The sequence below is a fragment of the Xiphophorus hellerii genome, chromosome 12, assembly GCF_003331165.1.
Source record: "Xiphophorus hellerii strain 12219 chromosome 12, Xiphophorus_hellerii-4.1, whole genome shotgun sequence".
In the NCBI taxonomy this organism is placed as follows: domain Eukaryota; kingdom Metazoa; phylum Chordata; class Actinopteri; order Cyprinodontiformes; family Poeciliidae; genus Xiphophorus; species Xiphophorus hellerii.
Genome location: NC_045683.1, coordinates 31523401 through 31547547, shown reverse-complemented (window position 1 = coordinate 31547547; position 24147 = coordinate 31523401). Strand labels below are relative to the sequence as shown.

The 24147-nt window shown below is 38.6% G+C and overlaps 1 protein-coding gene across 7 annotated transcripts; it reads right to left on the bottom strand.

Annotated features, from left to right (window-relative positions):
• Positions 1-533: 533 nt before the first annotated feature.
• LOC116730313 (endophilin-B2-like) lies at positions 534-24136 on the bottom strand. 7 transcript variants are annotated; one of them, XM_032579432.1, is made up of 14 exons: positions 23902-24136; positions 22687-22828; positions 20961-20972; positions 19854-19982; positions 16474-16607; positions 15044-15136; positions 14920-14931; positions 11734-11796; positions 9681-9704; positions 9399-9488; positions 8151-8251; positions 6384-6398; positions 3554-3755; positions 534-1209 (listed from the first exon to the last, which is right to left on the bottom strand). In XM_032579432.1, exons 2-14 carry the CDS (start codon positions 22763-22765, stop codon positions 1102-1104), a joined length of 1062 nt encoding a protein of 353 aa, XP_032435323.1. In that variant the 5' UTR covers positions 22766-22828; positions 23902-24136; the 3' UTR covers positions 534-1101. The 7 variants fall into 7 exon arrangements, with proteins under 7 accessions (XP_032435323.1, XP_032435317.1, XP_032435320.1 ...); XM_032579426.1 differs by lacking the exon at positions 23902-24136 and adding an exon at positions 23282-23870; XM_032579429.1 differs by lacking the exons at positions 6384-6398; positions 23902-24136 and adding an exon at positions 23282-23869.
• Positions 24137-24147: the final 11 nt, after the last annotated feature.

Below are 24147 nucleotides of genomic sequence, written 5' to 3'. Positions count from 1 at the left end.
TCCAAGACAACACAAGTAAACACAAAATGCAGTTTTTAAACAAAAATGTTTATTATAATGTGAAAAATAAAATAAAAAAAATCAAAACCGGCATGGCCCTGTGGGAAAAAGCGATTACCCCCTAAACCTAATAACTGGTTGGGATAACTTGGTCAGTTTATTTTTCTACTGACATCCAGAGGTGAACTTTCAAGGAAACTTGCATCAGTGCATTTTAGGTGCAGACATGTTGGTTGTATTGTTTAATTGCTACTGTTTTACAACGCAGCGGCTCCACAGGTTCAATGGTTCACCGCGGTCATTCAGCTTGGATCCAACGCACTGCCAGACTGCAGCTGTAACGTTGAGGCGACGGTCACTTGCCCTCATCCAGCCGAGCGAACGCCGTGATTTATTCATGTCAAATTTCTAGCTCATACACATGCTACCAAGGAAACAAGAGGAGAGTAAAGCACCGGAGTGAAGACTTTAGTCATCTAAAGTTTGGTAGAAAGAGTCAGAGGACAGGACGAAAACAAACAAGCGATTATTATAGCCCTCATTTTAGTATGGAGCTCATTTTAATTTATCGTGCAATTAATTGATTTGTTTATCACCACAGGCCTACCTGTAATAATAAACATCCTCATTTAAAAATTGCATTTTGTGTTTACATATGTTACCTGCAAAAAAAAAAAAAAAAAAAACAGAGGGGAAGACACTTTTTCACATCACTCTATATTTTTGGGAGGTTTTTCCCAGATTGTTGGAAGGCCTGTAAAAACATGAAGAAACACTCGGAAAAACAAATAAGTTAGCATCAGAAATCCTCTGATTAAACATCTGACATGCACTTCAATAAATAGAAGAATATCAATGACAACATTGTTATGACATCACCAAAACTGGTCTAGGAGGAATGTGACTGATCCCAGCCAGGGAGTTTCCTGCTCTCACTGTAACAGTGCCACTATGTTGAGACCTTCTGTTATTGTTCTGAGGAGTGTGTGCAGCGGATTGCAGTGGAGTGTTTACTGAAGCTTACTCGCTAGTGGAAGTGTGACTTCCTATGAAGTGAAAGCTTCAGTCGTGCCCGTCCACACTCATGCACATGCATGCACTCTAACTCAGAAGCTCCAGGTATGTGACAGGCACTTTTCCTTTCTGATTTCCTTTCTCTCCAATCAGCCAGTCAGAGTCCATTCCTGGCACCGTGTAAACTGTAATCAGCTGAAACACAGAACACAGGGAGCATTTTAGGACAGGCATACAGAGCGGGCAGCTAAGAGCCCAGACGGATGAGGGCCTCAGCTGCCAATCAACCGAAGGCAGAGCAGATGAGAAGCAGCTGAAGTTTCACAGTAGGGTGATGAAACAACTTCTTATCTCTGTTGAAATAAAAAACGATGCACATGTTCACACTTTGTTTTCATTCCATTCATTGTCCCTGATGGCTCATGCTGATCTCGGTGAGTTTATACTCACTGTTCACTCTCTCTAAGCTGTGCAGGAGTATGACAACAATGAACAATTTTCCACTGATCAACAACAAAGGAATATTTCTATGCTATTCTCCTCTCTAAAGCGTTGCTACTAAAGCAGTTCTTGTGGTCAGCCAAGGCTGCTGCTGGAGCCAGTCCTCAACCGGTTCTGCAGAAGAACCAGTTTGCTTTCCATTATTGTCACTCTGAATGTCTCATCCAGGTAATATTTGATCCTCCTGTGTTATTATGTAAAGGATCTAAGAGTACAGAGGCAGCTTAACTGCACAACTCCAACAATGACAACAGGCAACATTCATGTCACAAAACCTGGAGATTATGATTAATTGTGGGAAAGTCCAACAGGAGCGTTCATGTTCATAAATATTATCTTCAAACTGCATCTAGTGGTGCTTGGACTACAATCAGTCATGGTCTCCAGGTTTTTATTTTGGATCATGAGTTTTTTGTGACATGTTTTGATAGCTGCCTGTTTTTAGGGGCTTTCCACAAACACATGTCCTCCTTAGTTTTGTGAATTTGGTTCCAGATCTGAGTCAGCAGTTCCTAGGCTTGCTCAGAACATTGTGGTACTCTATTGTTGCGTCACATTTGTGTTCTCTAGGTCCATCAAGAGTTTATGAGTCTCTTTCGCTTCCTTGCAGTGTTTCAGCCACCCTGTAAATCCTTCGTCCCAAATCTCCCTACTGTCAAATAATAAAGAAAGAATAACAATCTGATATCAGCTTTGAAAGTGGACTATTGTTCTTCAATCTAAACAAAGTAGTTTTCATAGCGCTGTTTAACTAAAGCTTCCATGTGTGTTCATAAATGAATATAGAAACTACACAAACTGAGGCCAAAAGAAGAAATGGCAAACATAAAATCCATCACTGGCACATACAGACCAAGGATATGAAACAGATCTGGTTTGATTTGTTGAAGTCTGATCAAAAATTATCTTAATGAGAGACTGTCTGGAATAGAATAGAACACAATAGAATAGAATCGTATTCATCTCCAAGGGAAAATTGCAGATTAGTTGACAAACTGCTTCACCCAAGGTGTTATATAAGAAGCCATTTCTATAAAAGTCAAGCAAGGAAAAAAGATTGAATTATCAAGTAAATACAGCTGATTTCTGTTCACAGTTACAATGTTTCAGATCAAGCATATTTTGTTATCAAAGATAACCTGAGTGTCATGTTCCGTGTTTTTCTGTGTGTTTATTTTGAGTTTCCTGTGTCTCCGTGTTGTCCTGTCTCCCTTTGATTACTCCCAGGTGTTTCTCGTTCCCTAATTACCTCCTGTGTATTTAGTCTCACCTGTGTCTCTGTGTTTTGTCGGGTCCTCGTCGCGTCGTGTTTGTCGAGTCTGCCTGTGTCTCCAGTTGTGAGCATCTGCCCTGCGCTCCTTTGTGCTGCCTGGTCTTTTTGACTTTTATTTTCATTAAAAACTATCAATTCATCTCGACCTGGGTCTGTTGCCTCTGCCTCACCACCGCACTTCATGACACTGAGTAAATCCAAACCATGTTCTCTTTTTATTAACTACTAGGCTCTGTATAAATAAAAGTGCCTTGCTACTTGACAGCAATAACTAGCAATGAGTTCAATTGTTGTGGAGAATTTCCTTTGCAGATTTGCTTTTAACTCAGCTAAACTGGAGGGTTTAGGAGAATCAACCGGCTGTTTAAGGTCGGACCACAGCATCTCAGATTATGGCTACTTTAAAATCTTCATTCAGTCTGAGTCACTCAGAGGTAGACTTGCTGTTGGGCTTTAGATCACTATACTGCTGCTAAACAGCAAAGGTTTGCTTCAGATTGAGGTTCTGAAGTTGGACATTCTTTGATGCCCTTTGCTTAAATGAATGACATCCTGCTTGCATCTTGCAGTAATTCTACTCCATGGTTCTATTTTTTTCATACTGAGCTGCTCTGAAAATAACAGTTCTAACTATAATGTACTTTTCCATCAAAAGTTAGTAGTAATCTTTGACCTTTGAGATCTGTCATTATGAATCAAATCTATTTATCTATGTTATTATTATCATCAAAGATCATTTGCAGCAGGCAGATGAGAAGTCCTCACCTCATCAGCCAGAAGGGAGAGCTCACTTGAATCAGCAGCATCATAGTCATACAGAACTTTGGCTTTGCGGGTTCCTGTAGCTGGTGCCTGGACTTCTTCAATCTTCAGCGTCTCCGTCTCCACTGGGCTCTCTGTGCCTTCTGACGCGCCGGCTGCAGCAGCCACGGAGTGAGTGGAGTTCAGTGCAAAAGCATTGGGAAGCCTGAAGAGCAGGAGGCACACACGATGGTCAAATATGAGGTACAGTATGCATGTACCTCAAATATGAAAAACCAAACCAATCACAGAGAGCTCAACACACCCAGCTGTGAAAGTATGCGTCATAGAAACTTGAGGAAATCAGGTACTGCTGAGAGCAGCAGTACATGATGGCACAACAGACGCACATCCCTAATCAATACATTGGCATTAATCAAAAGTACCTTTTGAAAATAGCCTTTAAGAATGCATTAAACATAATTTTCCTTAAGCTCATATTTCTATTTCAAAAAATATTTTTAATGATCTGGTGTAATATTCTAACCCTAAATGTCATATTTTCCTCAGGAAAGCTATTCTAATAGTTAAATTGATCATCAATAATATTCTAATTTATTGAATGTGTCTGTCCTGCTGGTGTTTGGGTGCAGCTTTACACTGTGCTCCAAATTATTATGCAAGTGATATTTTCTCAGATTTTCTTAAATGGCCAATGAAAATGATGATCAGTATAATTTTCAAGTCATGAACTATTACAGTATGAATCAAATTTTACTGAACATAGCTCCTAATGAGAACAGTATTTTTTCAAAAATAAAATACTCAAAATGCAAAATGTTCCAAATTATTATGCACAGCAGATTTTCTAAACATTTTATGGATTATAAAGAACTGTAAACGGTCATTCTTTGAATGTGCAGCATTAAGTGGTCACATGTACTAAAATCAAAAGCTATTTCAATCAGAAACACCTTAACAGACCGAGTTACATGTTAACATAGAACCTTCTCTGATATCACAGCACAATTCTTGATCCATTGAACTTGTGAGTTTGTGGAAAGTTTCTGCTTGAATTTCTTTGCAGGATGTCAGAAAACCTTCCCAGAGCTGCTGGTTTGATATGAACTGCATCCCACCCTCAGATCTTCTGCTTGAGAAAACTAAAAAGGTTCTCAATAGGGTTGAGGTCAGAGGATGGTGACCACACCATGAGTTTCTCCCCTTTTATGCCCATAGCAGCCAATGACACAGTGGTATTCCTTGCAGCATGAGATGCTGCATTGTCATGCATAAAGATGATTTCGCTACAGAAGGTTCAGCTCTTCTTTTTGAACCATGAAAAAAGTGATCAGTCAGAAAGTCCATATACTTTGCTGAGGTCATTTTCACACCTTCAGGGACTCTGAAGGGGCCGACCAATGAATCTCTCCTCATGATTTCAGCCCAAAGCATGACTCCACCACCTCCTTGATGATGTCACAGCCGTGTTGCGACGTGGTGACCATCCACCACCAATCCACTACTGCGTCCATCTGGACCATCCAGGGTTGCACAGCAGTCATCAGTGAACAAGTCTGTTTGAAAATGAATCTTCATGTTCAGCTGGGCCCACTGAGACCGTTTCTGCTTGTGAGCTCTGGTTAGGGGCCCAATAGTAAGTTCATGCACCGCAAGCCTCTGGTTCCTCCACCTTGAGGTTCCAGAGGCTCCAGCAGCTTCAAATAACTGTTTGCTGCTTTGTAAGGGCATTTTAACAGCTGCTCTCTTAATCCGATGAATTTGTCTAACAGAAACCTTCCTCATTCTGCCTTTAGCTGTACAAACCCATCTTTGTTCTGAATCAGACACAAATCTCTTCACAGTACGATAACGCTTCAGTTTTCGTTAAATATCTAATGTTTTCATACCTTGTCATACGGCACTACACTATCTGATGATTTTCATCAGCAGAGATTCTTTCTCTTTCCCATATTGCTTGAAACCTGTGGCCTGCTTAATAATGTGGAACATCCTTCTGAAGTAGATTTCTTTAATTGAGCTCACCAGACAAACTAATCAACCAGCTCTGAAATTAATTATAGTGATTCAAAGAGCCCTGACACACAATACCATCTATAAACTTAATAGCACAACTAAAAATGTAACCTTTATGACACTTTAATCCAATTTGCATAATAATTTGGAACACGGTGTAGAGATTACATTTACGGTGTTCCACAGGGAGCAGTGCTTGGATTAGGATGCTTCACTTAAGGTAGGTGTGAATAGAGTTGCCATATTGATACTGATGGTGCTCAGCTACATTTATTGTTGAAGACTGATGCATCCTATGAGTTAATTAGACTCATGAACTAAAGACATAACTGCCAGGATGACTGATATTTTGATTTTAAACTCATACAACAGAGATCTTTGGTCCAGAGTCTTTCCTTAGGACCCTTAAAAAATACAATTATGTCAGGTATTTACTCTGAATGCCATTAATCTGGCCTCCAGTACTAATGTGATTATTTTAACCCCTTAAATACAGTCCACATTTGGTGATAACAATGACACTGAAAATCATGTTAAATTATCGTAAATGATCAATTCAACAACTTAAAAAAAAAACATTTCGACATGAGCAGACTTCTTCATATGGATGTGACACTGATTTAGATCAGTCAGATGAGCTGAGAAAAAAAAAACTGGCTGCAGTGGATGCAGGAGACAGCAAAACAAACAAGGATCCCCAAAGGGACTAACACAAGGCAACAACTGGTCCAATACGTCTTGGGAGCAGATACACTGCAGTGGGATCAGGTAAAGATGTAAAAAGAGAAAAACAAATTAATAAAAGAGTGATACTCACACATCCTCATCAGCACTGAAAGCATAAAACAGTAGAAATGATTTGTCATAATTTGGTAAAGAAAAAGGAACTAAAGCCAACATCCTTATCGGCAGCCTCACAGAGGATGCATCCAAGAATATTTTTATGCTGATACTGATTGAAAAGAAATTAATCACAAACTAAATTAAACTATTTTCAAGAACATAAAACAAAGAATTACCTGCTGCAAAATCAAAGTGAGGTAGAAAAACTCAGTTAAACAGTTAGAGATGGAGAATATATCAGATAACTACAACTGATGTAGTTGCAGAAGACTGCTGTGATGCAATATTTAGTAGGCAACTGTTTTTAAAGTGTGAGCAATTCATCCTGTTGTTCATACCAATAACACTTCTATGGACTCCCCTGGATGAACACTCAGGATACAGACTTAAAGGGCCAAAATATTAAAGAGGTTTAGTAGAGGAGTTTTGAAAGAATCTCAACTTAAAAATGACGTTTTTCAAATCCGCAGTTATTCTGCACAACACTGTGCTGTAGTACAGAATAACTTGATCCATAGCTTTAGAACTGACTAGAAAATGTTCAGTAAACCAGAATTACAATCAATCTGATTTTATTACAACAGTCACTACTGAACCAAAGTGCTTTCCATTAGTGCATATATTAGTGCAGTTCCAGAAAAATAGACTAGAATAAAAACACATAAAAACAATCAAAATCTGTAAAAAATATTAGAAGTGTCACAGTGCGACTATGTGTAAAAGGCAATTTTAGATCACTGATGGTCTGCAAATCAAAAGTTAATGAATTCCTCAGCTTTGGACCAGCTGCAGCAAATGAATGGTTAGCCTGCTGTTTGAACTTTGACCTGGGGACTTCCAGAAGATGTTGATCAGCAGACCGAAAAGATACAACTAGGTAATGTGCTTGTTGAAGTCACTTAAATAAGAAGGTGCAAGATCACAAACAGCTTGAAAAACAACAATTAAAAGTTTAAAGCAAACTCCAAAAATGCACTGGGAGTCAGTGAAGAGAATAAAGGACAGGAATGATGTGACTGGGTCTCCAAGTGTTGGTCAACAGGAGAGCAGCAGCACTCCGGACCAGTTGGAGCCGATTGATGGAGCCCTGGCTTATAAAGTGCATTATAATAAATGATACAGGAGCTAATGAAGGAATGCTTTGCAGAAAAACCTCAAAATGCTCAAAAACAGCAGGAGGTGCAGAGACAGTTGCATTGCTGCTATTGTTTCTCCTGTTTGAGTCAGTGCTGTCTTTTGACCTTTTAAGGATTGTAGTTCCTTATTGCAATAATAATGTGGCTTATTAAGCACAGTAACACATATTTTATTTGTTGGTCATAGTGTTGCAGGGAGAAATGATAAACCAAACAGCTAGAGACATGAACTAGATCAAGCAGGATGCAAAGATTGAGAGCAGTAAAATTAAAACCGACGAGTCCATTTCTGTACGGCTGAGCAGCACCGAACTCCTGCAGCATGAAGGAGCTGCTGCACAGGACGGAGTGTTAAATGATCCCCGTCATGAAATTCATGGCCAAAATTTCCACAAATACACAATCAGACACACCCTCTTCCAGCATCTTCAGTTAATATAACCTGGAGTCATAAAACATATTAAGTTAGCATTTAATCTTTAACATTCTAAACTATGTGCCTTTTTGCTTGGGTACAAAGTTCACAAGCTGATTGCAGTTAAACTCTTTGGTCATGTGACGGGGAACAGCTGTGCTTTGGGATCAGCTCTTCCATTGTCTCTCACCTTCCCAGCTCTTTCTGCAGCTCCAGCATATGAAGATGACCCTGCTTATAGTAAGCGGCCTGAGCTTCCACAAACTCATGCAGGCAGCGCAGGTGGTTCACCTGTCAAGACAACAGTACAACAGTTACTTCCTTTTTATTTCAACTATGACTATTCTGCTCATATTAACACTAAACTATGAGCAGAGTAGATTTTATGCATTAAAAACATGGCAATTAATTAGATGCCGTATTAGTGGGCCTCCCTTGTTAGTCTATGGAGAAAACACCAGCAGTGAAATACACCACCTGGCCAAGAAAAAGCTGAATTAAATTAAGCACATAGATACCAGCCTCCTATAAAGCTCCGACCCCAAAGGAGTTTAGCCGGGGGGTGTGGGGGGAGTATTGGCATATTTTGGGGGGGCAGAGTAAACAAGCTTTTACTTTAATATAAATTCATAAACCTTTATGTAACCTTTCAATAAAATCACCATGTTCATTAATATATGATAAACATGGTTTATTTATGTGACATGCATAAAATGTTGACATGTATAAAATATTGCTTCACATTTGTATAAACATTAGCTCGTATGTTGCACAAGTTTAATTTGTCCAATCTCTGAAGTCTATTTCATTCAATGCAAAGTCAATCAAGAGTAGAAATAATTAGATTGAACCCAAAACCCGTTCATGCCGCTGGGCCTGCACCTATTACATAATTAGTGCGTGAGTGATTATTTTTAACTATTAGACCACAAATTATTAGAGAGTTAGTTTTTTAAGTTATTTAACCCCAGCTGATGCAACAAGGAGCGTCTCGTTTCTTAAACCACCATGTGGAAAGACGCATCCTGTGGTTGACAAGATGTTAATCTGTTTGAGAAGGGTTACATCATTGGCATCAAGCAGAGCAAACATCTAAGGAGATGCAGAAACTTCCAAAATTGGACCAAGAACTGTTTGACACATTTTTAGAAACTGGAAGGAAAAAAAAAAAAAAGAGGGGCACTATCATCTTCGAGCAAGAAGTCTGGTCAGAAAAATACTCCAGAATAAGTTTGATTAGTGAGGAAAACAGCAGTAGAACTCAGGGCTGTGTTAAGAGCATTTAGACATGCAAAATGCAAACTGTAAACTGAAGAGGTATTCAATAAATTAGGAAAGCAGCAGTGAAAACCCCTTCAACCTAAATGTTTTTCTATAATGAATGAAACGGAATCAGTAGGGTGTGTGTGTGGGACCAGTAATCTGGTGGCTGACCTACATGCGTACTACTGATGCCTTCCAAAAGCAGCCGTGTAACTTCTGCCTGCCGATCGAACTCTGTCTGAGCCAGCCTGAGATCTTGTTCAGCCTGAAACATCAAACCAGATCAGCTCATTTGTTAGACAAATCTAATATGCCAAAACCAAGTAGAAACTCTGATGCTCCATATTCACACCTGTTAGAACTGCTCTAAAAACACAAAGCTTGTTTAGCCTGGTGTGTTAAAAAAAAAAAAAAAGCGGAACAAAACTGTATATAACGACCAAACAGATGTACTTACTTTTTCCACTTCCTCAGTCCAGAGCTGATTGATCGATACGCCGAGTCAAAAAAAGAAAGAAAAGAAAAACAAGTTTCAGCAAGACAATCCAGCTTCTGTCCCATTCCCATTCATTTTTCCTTTGGGAAAGTTCTAGGCAACAAGGAAAATGAAAGCAGCAATGGAAAGTTTGTCACACAGTCTGGTAGGCACTACAGAGAATTAAGGACTTGTTTCCCAGCCAGCTTCTCCAGGACACTGACAAAACACCGCTGCTCATTCCCACAATGTACAATACCAGTACCCACACAAACTGAGCCCATCTGTCATCTTCATTACAAACTGGTGACTGTCAAGACAAGTCAAAGCAGTCTGCGCTACACAATCACAACCTTTAAGCCTGCATTTTGACCATAAGCCAGAAGGAAATAACTGATGTGATTGATGAGACCTGGGATTAACATCAAATCTGATCCCATCTGAACAGATCTAGCTACTGGTGGTTATGCACCAGTAGCTAGTGCAATCTAAAACTTTCTGAGGACAGTTTTCTTCCACCTTCAGGACACAATCCGTCCGCTGAAGGACAACTCGCTGACCTGTTGTGACTCCTCTCAGATTAAAGAGATATTAGCTAGAGGTCTTACAGTTCAAAAGAAAGAAAAATAGCCTTACAAACACTCAGTTACTGCCGTTAGCTGATTTAGGAACTGCCCGTATTTTCGGATGTCAATTGGGAAAAAGTTTCATGTTTAGATGGCAACTTGAGTCACCTGTACTTGACATGTGAAGCCACTGGATGGCGCTGTAATTTTATTAGGTCATTGAATATGCTTTTCACCCCAAGTATCTATATAATTGTAAATAGTAACGTGTCTCCCATAAACAAAGTGCTCATATATTCCTCATCAAGAACTGTGTTAAATGGAGCAGGTTAAGTAGCGCAACACAGCACAGTACAATCTGCCATTGTTTTTGTTGTTAGCTGCCCATGCATGCGTAGAATAAACCCTACAGCTCTGTGCATGTGGAGCACTTCACACCTCTGTGGTGGGTGATACAGAAAAGTTTGACTCATAGACCTGGTTTGAAGAAGTGAACGGGCGAGAGAGTCCGGTCACTGGTGGTGTGTAAATGAGCGGCTGGATCGCAACAAAAATGTTACGGATTAACTGAAGAGCGGCTCAATGTAAACGGGGCCTTAGCCCATCTAGCGTCATCGGATCAGCCGGGACACACAACAGTGGCAGATGTGAGCAGGAATACAGATGGATTAAATAAGACATTGTTAGCAAACGTTTCTGTGCCAGAGACCTTCATTCCAGTTAACACACAGGCTTTCATTCCTGTTTTACTACATTTTTATGAGAAATTGTCAGTAAACTGAATTTAAATGTGTAAAAGACAAATATATGAAAATTTGAGCATTTTTAGCACCAAAATACAAACATCAAATAGGCTTTTGAGGACTGACTCAAAAAGACCAGAGGGAGGATACTGAATTATTCAAAATATTTCTTTGAAATCACAACCAACTCCATGGTTGCCATCATCCGTGATGATGACAACCATTCTTATTGTTTAACACCAGGACTGTGATATGAGCTATGCTGCTTTAATTTAGAGGGTGGTAACAACGTGTCCCAGCACGGTACTTCTTGGGAATATAAACACAGGCATCAGATTAGAGTTTATACTGACAGGATTACTGTGGAATGGTTCCCTACTAAGTAAATGTACAACATTAACTGGGCTGCTGCATATTTTCTCTTAATGTTATGACAACTTTCTAAATGTCAGCATGCTAGAGAGCATTACACTGGCATGCAGAGTGAACTAATCTCTGTGTATGGACACACCCCCTTCTCAATGCTAAAGCCAAGCTTCACATCCCATTTACAACTGACATAATATAATATAAAGTCAAGGAACAGAGAGAAAATATTAGGTGTTTTTAGGAATCTGGGAGACGTAAGCAGTGGCTTCTCCTATATCCAGCATAAGCATAGGTTTGTCATTGTAGTATGTGGCATTCAAACTTCATAAAATTGGTGAGGAGGAAGTGTCTTCTTACCGCAGAGGCACTGGCAGAAAGAACATAGTTGCGAGGTCTGGTCTCCTGAAAATCTGGGGCCACCTACACAAATCAGAATTATTATTTCATCATTTGTACTGCTGAGTATTCAATCTGCATAATGCCTTGCAAAGGTACTGACGTTACAACAAACTATGCTATAGTGTATTGCTGTTTTATGTGAGAAACACACAAAGCAATGCCTGATTGTGAAACAGAAGGAAATCATTGCAGGATTGTAAATGTATTTTAAAGTGTCAGTCAAGCATATGTAATCAGAAGCACCTTTCACTTAGTTTGTCTGTTTTAACTTGCACATGTTCAGTTGTCCTGATGGAAGGTGAACCTCCACCACATTATTCGGTGTCTTAAATCCTCCAACGGCTTTTTTCCCCAGTTCTGCCCTTTATTTTCCATTTTCCTGCAAACTCTAACCAGACTCGCGGTACCTACTGAAACAAAGATGTTCATGCATAAACATGTTCTACTGTAGTGTGTTCAGTTTTGGTCTAATCTAACCAACCTAATTCTTCCAGATATGTGCGAGTTGACCTCTACATGACTTGAGGTGAAATATAAATAGGATGCTTGACGGCTTGCTTTCAACAAGGTTTTCCTTCTTCGTATTCTTCCATAAAGGCCAGACTTGTGGGGTCCAGAGCAGATGGTTGCCCTGACAGCAGGTTTTCCCACCTACACTCTGTATTTCTGCAGTTCCTCTAAAGCTGCCATGGGCATCTTGGTTGCTTCTCTGACTAAACCAACCAAACCCTTTGAGCAACCTCTTCACCACCTCACCAACAACCACTGAATGAAGCAACATGAAAACTTCCTTCTTCACAAAATGAGTGGCATCAGATTTTAACCATTGGATCATTTCTCTTTGGCAAAAGACTACAAGCCATTTCTCCGGTAGACTCGTCCATTTGTTTTGGTTGCATTTACCCACAATGCCCCACGCTATGGTCCGCTTGGTGCTTTTGGATTGTTCTCCGGTCCACTTGGTGTTCACATATGCATTTGAACCACGCCAGAGTTCACTTCAACCAAACTGAGCCTGAGGTTTGTAGGACGACCAGAGTTTGCTTCTTTGGTCTGCATCAGAGTTCAATTACGCATTCAAAAAAGAAAACCAAGTATGATTTTCCATCCACCTTACAATTCTGCCCCTACAGTGTGCTGTTCACTCACATAAAAACCTTACAAGAGCCATTGGAGTTTGCAGTTGTTGCATGACTGAATGTGAAAAAGTTCAGTCTAAAGACTTTTGCAATTTAATGCATATAGAAACCATCTTTAAAGACAAGATTTAGGATTACATTTCCTCTGAAGGTGCATATAAAAGTCCTGGAATGCAGGTCTAATTTAAAGTGACATCGGCTCACAGGAATTACACAGATTAACTGTAAGGGAGAAAAAAAAAGAAGAGGGGAATTTACAACAGCCAGCATACTTTCATATTAGGTGTGTCTGAAGTTATAAAAGAAAGGTGTAGAGAGGTGATGCAATCACTGTATACAAACAACAGCTGCCACATTACTGAAACCAGTGAGTCAGTCTCTCACTGACCTTACTACTCCAGTCTGAAGCTGCAGGCTGTGCTTTTATTATGCACATGCAAGCATGCCAGCCAAGTAATGGTTTCATCATCACATAAAAAAAACATATTTCTTCAAATAAAGAAACTAATAAAAAAAAACATAACAATTATGAATTACAAAAATAAATTAATTCAAAACAAAAAAAAGAAAACAAACAAAAAAGGGAAAACTGGCTGTAATTCTGGCCAAAAATACACAATCAATAAGTGGATGGCTGGTCAGCTGATTTATTTTGTACAAGTACAGGACAAGGATGGGTTATAAATAATTCCCTGACACATAAAGAAGCATGGGTGCAGAGGTGGTGATGATGCAGGAACAAAGTCAACGTTTCCTATTTTAAGCTCACTTTCCAGAAAAGTTGTCACTTTTCTGGAAAGTGACAACTTCCAGAAATTTGTTTTTTTGCTATCCTTACAATACTTCATTTGATCTCTTGCCAGCGTTGTTCTTCCACTCAATTAAGAACATGGAGAATGTGCAGCTGCTTCATTCGGATCAAAAGGCATTTTGTTAGAGCCAAGAAAAACATCCATCCAACGATCAAGACAAAACAACAAATAACTGACATTTTTGTACTCCCTGCTCAGACTTTGTTGAAGGCATTTTAGATGTGCTTTTTAAAAATGGGAAGTTATTTGATAATCTACCTCCTGTGGTTATTCTGTAAAACATCAACAAAAAAGGCTTTTAAAATAAGTGTGTTTATGTGCTTAGCTATTATATCTGTAATATTCTCACGTCAAATAAAAACAGCAGAAGGAAAACAAAGAGCAAGACTTGTCCTGCATTTCTAACCTGTGATCTAGTTAAGACTTCAGGCATCTGCTCTGGTGAGAACTGCTGTGTTGACAAGTCCAATTCGTCTTTCTACTAAAAGCCTGGTAACATAAACAAGGTTTATATGCCTCTACTGCCATCTAGCGACAGAACCTTTTTTATGACAATAAATGAGAGTTTTCACAGTGAGAACTTTTTTTTTTTAAGAAAATTTGCAATTTTTTTTTTGAAAAGTAAAATGCATTTGAACAGAATCTAAAGTAGGGCTGTTTGATTATGGAAAAAAATTATAATCATGATTATTTGTGTAAATACTAAAGTTTTTTGCATTTTATATGCAGGTGCACATTTTTTAAATAGTTCATTAATTTGAAGATTTAATTTGAAATCTCCAAGCTCCTGCCATTTTGCTACCAATTTACCTCAATAACTTGCACCGTCAGAACAGAAGGGCACCAAAGCAATGCCTTAGGTGTCACTAAATCCTAATCTAAAAAGGAATTAAAATAAACAAAGATGACAGCAAACAAAAGAAGGCACGCAGGTAAAAGCAAATAAAGAATAAGCATGATTCATCCAAACATCGTCAGTCATTAAGACTCTAATGACGTAGAGTCAATGGAGACAACAAAAGAGTCAGTTGAGGTTGTGGATATTTTTTCAGTCCACTGCCTTGACTTTTTAAGTCTTTCTTTTTTCTTTTTTTTGTCTTTTCGCCAATAGAAGTAGCACTGTACATCAAAGCTAGTAAGACTGAAAAAATAACTCAAGGTGTGCACCATATAAAGCAGTTTTTAATACTTACTGCACCCTCGCACTGCAAAAATGGTCAATATGAAGACAGTTAGTAATGGTTGAAACCAACACACGCTTTTATTAGAATGATTAAAGGGAAAGCTGAGGGGACGTGGGAGTGAGTCGGGGCTCACCGCTGCCTTGGCCTCGGCCGCCTTGGCCTTCTTTACACGTGCTTTACAGGCGTCCAGGTCCAGGCGAAGGTTCTCCAGCAGACGGCGCTCTCTCTGTACAAAAGTGTCACAAAGGGACTAAGCACCCAGCTACTGCAACAAGACAACACCCGTTCAAATTTCTTTCGTTTTTGCTTTTTTTTGGTCACACTTTAATATTTCAAAACACTAAAGAAATATAAAATGTGTTTTTTTTAAATGATGATTTCATTTATTAAGGGAAAGCTACAGAACTGTTTTAATTAGGTCACCTGAAATGTTTTCAAGAATAAACGGCCTGTTTAAAGTAATTTCACAGCAATTTATTGAATTACAGCCCAGGCTTTGACTAGGCAAATCTGGATCGTTGCTTCATACATAACCCAGGAGTGCTTGAGCTTCAAATTCTGAACCGATGCCCAGATATACATGTACATTTATATAAATAAAAAAAAAGAAAATAAATCTATTCATTAATTTCAATAATAAAAAGAATTTAAAAAAAGATTAATTAAGTAGATTAATTGACCAACCTAAAAGGCAATCAGATATAATTGCAGTTTACTCATTTGTATTTGTGAACAAACAGAGCTCAATATCAAAGATTAAATTCATACCATCAGATTGTTGCTGTGGTAACAAAACAATCTACCTATGAATATTGTTCTTTGAACATTTACAAAGTAAACTTGCCAGCTCCTTAAAATCTTACATTTAAATGTTAAACAATTTAAAATATTTTAATTTATGTACAGAGAAACCATTAAATCAAATTTAGCAGCATTGATATGCTCAATAAATAAATGTTACATTTATGTATCTGTGGTCTGTGTAAAAATATTAGCATTTATGGGGCCCCTGAAGCTCTGGGGGCCTGATGGAGCTGCTGACTTATTTTGGATTAAACAGAAGAGCAAATTAATTGATATTCATTTTAATTGTATTTTTTGATTTGTTGTTTTAAAGACTAGTTGTAGATTTAAATAGTGTTTCACTGGTGATGTTTTATAATTACAGTAATATTTTTACATTTCCTGTGTACTTCACATCTTTTAATACAAAAGCAGGGTGTACCGCCGGTGGACCGCCTCGGCGCCCTGACCACCAGGCTTGGCAAGTTTTCTGGGGGGAAACCCTGCAATTGCATGACGGAGGATTAACTCTGTCCTCACTGGAATATATGAAGTGCTTCTTCTGAAGTGCTGTATTAGTTTTATATCAGAGATAATGGGACACACACTTCCTAAAGTCCTCTACGAGTTGACTCTTTTTTCTCATGGTAAATTCATCATTTGCTATTCCTCTAATGAACCTGTTATCAAAGTGGGTATCGAAATGTAAAATTGAGAAATCATCCAAACACTTAAGCCAGGTGATAAACCTCAGTGACCACCACAATGTTCCACACTCACTGAGATGGTTCGCCAGTCTCCTTCCAGGAAGTTCCTGAGTGGATTGAGGAAGCTGATGGCTGAGGTCTGAATGAACTCTCTCTCTGCTGCTCCCAGTCTCCTCTCACAGTCCCCAACTTTCAGCAAAGTGCTCCCTGCAACAAGACCAAAGAAATGTCACAAATCAGTTGATTCAGTGCTACTGCAGTAGATATAAAGACTAATTCCTCATTTATTGCTTTGTATTTTTTTCAAGTTTACGCTGCATCACTAGAGCAGCGTAACATGCACAATGCGCAGATGGTGAACATCTGGTAAGTTGTCTGTCTAGGAGAAGAAAATTTAGGTGACAGATGTGGGCTGAACCACTTAGGAATAAGATCTGTTTCTATGGTCCAGCTTTTCCCAACAGGTATCTGTATTTCTATTGGCTACATCATTTCATGTCGGTGCACTTTGTGGTTCATGGATTTGAGATATGGAGCCATTTTTCAACCGCAAAAAAACCCAGAACGTAAGTGAGAAAAATCTGAAAGAATCAGAGACTTCTGAGAGTTTAAATTATTAATATGTATTATTGTGCGCCAAACCCATCTTGAATATTAATATTTATGTTAAACGTTACGTTATGTTAAATTCACCCCTGAGCAGGGATGAAATCCAGGACGTTTTTAAAGAGGCCAGTGATGATCTTGGGGTGTTACACCAAAATAATGTTTAAAGTACAGAGTAAAATATCTGAATGATCAACACAATACCCTCAAATAGATACAAATCTGAGTAAATTGTCAAACATGTTTAAAAAATGTCCTGCATGAGACACTTCCACATCTGGCAGTTTGTCAGACAAAGCTCAAAAGTTTTCTGTATGCCTGTGAATGAGTTTTTACAACATTTTAACAAGCTAAGTCTAAACATTGTGCTGTTCTTACTGACACACATGAAATAGTTGAACAGAGTACAAACCAAACCCAAAAACAGTTGTAAAACCTAAACACCATTAGGAGTCCCACGAAACAAAAACATTTCAGAAATGTGGTACAAAGCTAGTCTTGAAATCGCTGCATACCTCTTTACGGTGATTAATTAATTTGGCTCTTAATGATGAAATGGTTCGCCACTCCTAGACTAGCGTATTCCTATGAAGATGCTAAATGTAGGGATGGAGTTGCTCCAGTAGGTGTCACCATTGTGCAAAAGATTATTTATTTAAAACAACAAAAACAACAATGGTAGCACAACTTGGCAGAACTCTATTCCTGCAGAAGATCCATAATGACCCTTGAAGGGCCCTTAACTAGAAACGGACATATTTAAGAAGATAGGGCAAGTGAAGGCCAAAAGTCATCATCAGAAATGTGCTGAGGCTTTTACTGGCCAATATTGATGTTCCTTTTTCCCTTTATTGGATTTTTACTGAGCTCTTGAAGTCTAAACAATGTGCTGTTTGTTAAAAATCCAGAGACTAATATAAAGTTAAATATATCTTCTTTTTTGTTTTCATTAATTAATGAAAGAAAAATCATTTTGGAGAATTCTTATTCCCTTGACCTCCCCCTCCTCTTTGACTTAGACTGTCATTGGTAAATTTTAATCAGTGGTTAATTAGTATGTGCATCACAATAACCCAAACTGCATAAAAAAAGTTGCCAGTTCATCTCTTCCAATGAGAAACAGCTTATCCTGATGTTGGCTTTAGGTTACTGTTGTTTATTTGACTAAAGTTTGAAGAAACAAGTAATGTTTGTACTTCAAAGGTTTATTCATTTAACAAATTGTAAAACCACATAAGACCTGGCTCTGATTGGTTGTTTTTGGTTGGGAGCTGTGCATTTCTTCAGAAGCCAACAAGTCGCTCAGAAAGGATGTAGAGGAGATCCATCTTTTCACAGATGGTTGATCTCCTAACATACTGTCATGACATGATGAATAGTTTAACAAATACATAAACTTTATAGAAGTTACATAAAGTAACTTTAAGCACAGTAAAGCAGGACAAACCAACAACTAAAATCATTGTATTGGCATGGTATGGTTTCTGGCCTTAAAGACAGTTCATCTCTTCCAATGAACTGTCTTCATTGCTTCAGGGGCCCCATAAATGCTAATATTTTAACACAGACCACAGATACATAAATGTAACATTTATTTATTGACAAAAATCCTCCACTTTTTGCGAAAAGTGCAGGATTTATCCCCACTTTCTAAGAAATTAATAGAACCTAGAAAAACTGTGGCATCAGTCAGAGTTTGAGCTAATCTGAATTTTCAGTCCATTTATTTAAAAGATACCGAGATGCTGAAGTACTAGGGTTGCACAACTCATGCATAAATCAGAATCTCTTATTGAATTTTGGAGCAATAGCTTTCCCTAGTGACAGCTACATGCCTACTGATGCTGCAGCAGAATGCAGAGAGCAGCTAACCTCATTTAAAGCTCTATTGATCCTCAGACTTACACAGACGGGAAAAACTATTTACAGCCTGTAGTCGAAAACAGTGCAAGCAACATGTAGAGAGGAAGGACATCCATTGAACAGGCAGCAGAATAAATGCTTTTATGCTAAAAAAAGATCTTAGAGCCAGTTTGAGGCAAGAGCATCAGTAAGCCTTGATCTTCTGTCACCCTGGATAAGTGAAAAATTCAATAAAGCCGATGATAATATTTTTGTTAGAATTATATTTTATCTCAACATTACGTTTCATTAATTTAAATTTTAATATTTCAACAAAAGAAGAGTTTTCTTCCACAGTACTCTTGTGTGCTGAGAAGCTCCTTTGTTAACAATTTCACTGAAGCGGTGTGAATAAGACTGACATACTGTAGCACCTCTCATAAACATAAAGGAGTCTTCATGAATGTTTATGACTTATCATGAAGTGTCATTCAGTTAATAGTGAAATTTTTAATCCAAAGTTTCAATAGAAATTGTGATAAAAGTGCATTAAAAGTGTCAACTTTGCATTATTTGGTAAATAATTACAATTTTAAAGCAAAGTTGCATTAAAATTTCATTAAAAGTATCAACTTTGCATTAGAAGTGTGATAATTTACCAAGTGACATCTCATGACAACAGTCAAACATTTATGAAGCCTCGTTCATGTTAGTCTAATGAAGTGTTACCGCTCCTATCCGTGGTTTCAACCACCTGCAGGAACATGCTTTTGTCTTCACTGAAGCCACAAAACTACAGCATCAGCCAACAGCTCAGGACTGATGAAGTGTGTGGAGTTTCTTTTAGTGACTTACTCATTTCCTACTCAGTGGGGTGTGTTAAAGCAGGGACACAGCTAAAAGCAACATAACAGACATTTTTGAGGTTCAGAAACCAGAGTTCAAGAAACCACTGGTAGCATGTTGCAATCTAACCTTCAGGCCCTTCAGAGCTAATACACTCACCGTACGGTGTACCAGGCCCAAACTCCTTCGCAGCATCTTCCATATACTGACCCAGCAGCTCTGCGTTGGTAACCCTGGAGGGTGCTTTCATGTCCAGCTTTTCATAGAGAAACTCCTCAATTCTGGCACCTGCAGGGAAAATCCTGAGTTTAATTTCTGAAGCAGACAGGTTATTCTTTACTATCATTTCTACTCATTACAAACTGAGATCCAAAGACTTCTGGCACAACTTCACCTACTTTCAAGGCGCATGGTGAGGTGAAAACTCCAGCAACACTTTAACCAACTTTATTCTGAAACAAACTTGTTTCTGCATGTGGCACATAATCTGTCAGAGTGGTTTTAGCAGACTATACAAGCAAGAAAGGTTTTGTTTAAAAATCTAAACAAATTTAGAGATAATTTACTATTACTAATTTATTAGTAACTTTGATCAATTTTTTTTTTGTTATTCAGTCAGTTAAATTAACAGTAAACAAAATACATCACTGATCACCTGTTCGGTTCCACATATTGTTCTCTCAGCAGGCAATAAACTATCAAATAATCACATATTGAAAAGGAAACTGCAGTTCTGATTTGTTATCACTGACTACGACAGATTGGTACAGATACATGGAAAATCAAAAATATTGTCGAGATATGGGTTGAATTTAAAAATCGGAGATATTTTTTTTCCATAATCCCTTCATATGGAAGAGAACATGTGATCACTGATGTATCCAAGACTCTTCAAAAAGTCATTGCAGATGGTGATGGCTGTGAGCAGGAAGAATCTCCTGTAGGAGTCTGTATTAAGCAAATTTGAAGAAGCCTGGTGCTCAGTCAGCACTGAGATCGGTTTAGTGGAAAAGGTCCCAAGGAAACATTTTGTCTGATTAGCTGTGTGAAACAGCAGCCTTTGTCCTGAGATAACTCTTGCTTTCAGTATTCAATGGTCACTCTGATGTTCCTGATCGTACAGTGAAAAAATCTGTATTTGATCTCAACATCACAAAAATGTCAGCATTTTTGTTCCTGTTGATTACTCCTTTATGCTAATGATGCAAAGCATGAAAGGTTTCCACAGCAGAGCACTACATGGGGATTGGAAGGCAGGATACTCACCAGTATGATCAACTGTGGCATGAAGAGTCAAAAAGATGACAAGTTAGAGCTCTCTGTCCTTACATCTCACCCTATACAGCCTGATCAACATTATTAACCATAGCCAGGAGGAGAAAATAGTAAATTTTCTTTCATTTGTAAGTTTGTAATCAATCAGATTCCAATATTATGAAAATCTAACATCAGGTGTGAAAGTACTGCAAAGCACAAACATTTATTAAATAAAGATCAAGACAAAATAGAAAAATAGTATGAGAGAACAACAAAGTACACCTTAGAATTCAATGGCATGTAGCGCCACCGTCAGCGGCAGTAACTTTAGGAAGTTGTTTTCTGGATGACTATTGGTTTGTCATATTGTTGTGGATGAAAGCCTTGCAGAATTCACTTTAATGAACAATTTCCTTTCAAGTCATATGTCATGTGACTGTAAAACAGTGTGTTTTAATGGGAAGCAAAATGTTTCATTAACTACAAAAATCCTGAACATTTCCCAGTTTTTTTTTTTTTTTAGAAACCTTAAACCAATATTATAAGTTAACAGAGAAACTTTCTAGGTTCCACTCAGAGCATTTCAGTCAGGTGAGGGGCTGGACATACCCGGCTATCATATCCACTCTACTGCAGGTTGCTGATGTGCTTGGGATCATTGTCCTGTCGCGCAATCCAATTTCAGCCCGGATTCAATAGTAAAACAGTTGTTCTTGCATTTAACAGAGTGCTGTTCAGAGGCATTCACTGACAGCTAAATGATGGGAAGCTACTCAGGTTCAGTGGCTGCCAAGTGCACATCATCATTCCTCCACCACCATGCTAGACAGCTGGCAAGTACTGTTTTTTGCTGATTCACTGCATTTGGTTTTTCAACAAACATAGCATTACACCCAACTTTGGTCTCATGTGTTCTAAGAACGTTGCTCAAAAGATTTTGCATTTTACTAAATTGCAAAATCTGCAAACCCAACTCATGCTTCTGTATGAGCAACCTCTCCAAATATGTTATGTTGGTTTGGTCCTTTTCTATGTTCTGTCATCAACTCCAACATTTAGCATGCTTTCCACAAATTGGTTGGGAATGGCCTTATAACTCATCCCAGATTGATGTGCAGCAACAGTTGCTTCATTAAGGGTTCTGCTGATGTCCTCTCTTCATTGGCCCTTTTGCTAAGATGAACGTATATGGCTCAGACCACCAAATTGCCAAAACTACTGCCTGATATACTGTAGGTACACATACTTGCTAATTATCAATTAATTAAGAACTACTTTCCATCTTAAAAACTTTGGCATTTAAGAGGAATACAGCAGGGGTGTACTTTCTTTCCCACACACAGGTTCCCAATATTTCTGTTACTTTTAGTTTAATAAATTAGTTTAGAATCTGCAGTATGCTTTTGTACACTTGAGGTTAGCTTGAGGTAATTTTGAACTTGATAAGCATCTGATGATTTTTAATATGGCACAAATCTGAAAAATATAGACACTGACGTTACAACAGTCTGTAGCTCAAATTATTTTTACGAACTGACAATAACTTTCAGAAGGAAACTAAGACGCTTATTTCTGAGTAACCAAAAAGGCAACAACCCCATGACTGTCACTGTGCCACCCTAATCAACTTAATACTGCAGACATCCCTAGACATTACAGTGGTCCTGCTCGAAGACACCATGAGCTCATGTAGTACTTCCTTCTGTAATGACACTTTACCACATAGTAATCATACTTGGGTTGGGCTGCAGCAGGTACTCAGTCTGTCTGTAGATCTTCTCTGTCCAGTGTTTGGTGCAGTCAGCGCGGCTCATTAGGTTCTCAAAGTGAGCATCCAACTCTGTCCTTTCCGCCTGGCCCAGCTTCTCCTCAGTATACTGAAACAGCAAACAACCATGAACAAACACCCTGTTGCAAGTCAACCAATGTCAACTCCACATGCTAATAAATAACTTAGGCTCAAAGTTTCATTAATAATTTCCATAATAACATCCCTTACTATCATAGTGTCAACCTGCTTGTGCTCATGTTTATCATTTTTACCATACAGTTGTTGCCAAATGAGTAAATGAAAAAGTGAATAAAAGACACTTCGTTAATTAGTAATGGTTTGGCTAAAATTACCGACCGTGACATTTGTATAGCTCTGCTTCGTCGGCCTACAACTGAATATAGCACAGCTAAAACCTGAATATTGAGAACATGTTCTGCTAGTTGTGATAATGAGGTGTGTTTCGAAGATGAACTGCAGAGTCAGACGTCCTGAAACGTAACAGCTGGTAGGCAAAGTGGAAGGAAGCGCGAGCCAAGTCGCCGCAGCGTTTAAATACCTGGACGGCTCGCGTGAAAAACAGCCCCGCACCGCTGGCTAACTTCTTCACGTTGAAATCCATGGCGTTGGTAGGCGAAGCTGCAAGCCTCTGGTTTTGCTTTAGAGGTAGCTTCTTACAGCAGTAGCTACAAAAATATGGCTCTAGCCAAAAAAATAAATCACGTGACAGTCTTGCGCGTAGCTTCTCATTACGTCAAAAGGCATTTTTTTTAACTGGCTGGTTTACTAAAAAAAATAGATAATAAAATAATAATAATTGTGAGTTTGTGGTGATTTTTCTCCGGCACTTGTAGCAGCTATTCACTTCCACCGAAACACTAAAAAAAAAAAATCCTAAAAACAAGGATTTTCACAAGTTCGTTGTCTTTTTTTAATCTGCTTCCTTTAGGGGTCGCTATCCAACTCTATACCCATCATCCTTCCCTGTCACATCCCTTATTCATGTCTATGCAAATCCCGCTCCACTACATCCATCCATGAAACTTTCCCATGGTTTTCTTCTTCTCTCCTCCCCTCCTGTTACACATTCAACATCCTTTGTCCAACATGTCCTCTATTATTCCTCTCCAGTTTGGTCACTTTTAAGTGAAAATCTTTGCATATTTAACAAGAGCTTACCTCGACCTCGCTACGCTCTCTTCAACACAATGTCGCCTGTAAACACGATTTATCACTGGAACTCTTGACTGATCTCGACTATGGCCCTCCTTTTCATCTCTAGTTGTCGACCCTGTACCTTGAACACCCACACCTCACCAACCTTGCTGTTTTTATGATCTGCAACTCTCCAAAAACGTATCTGTCTGTGAGTGTGAACTGTATGAGTACCTCTAACTCATACAGTTAGTGGTACTCATACAGTGT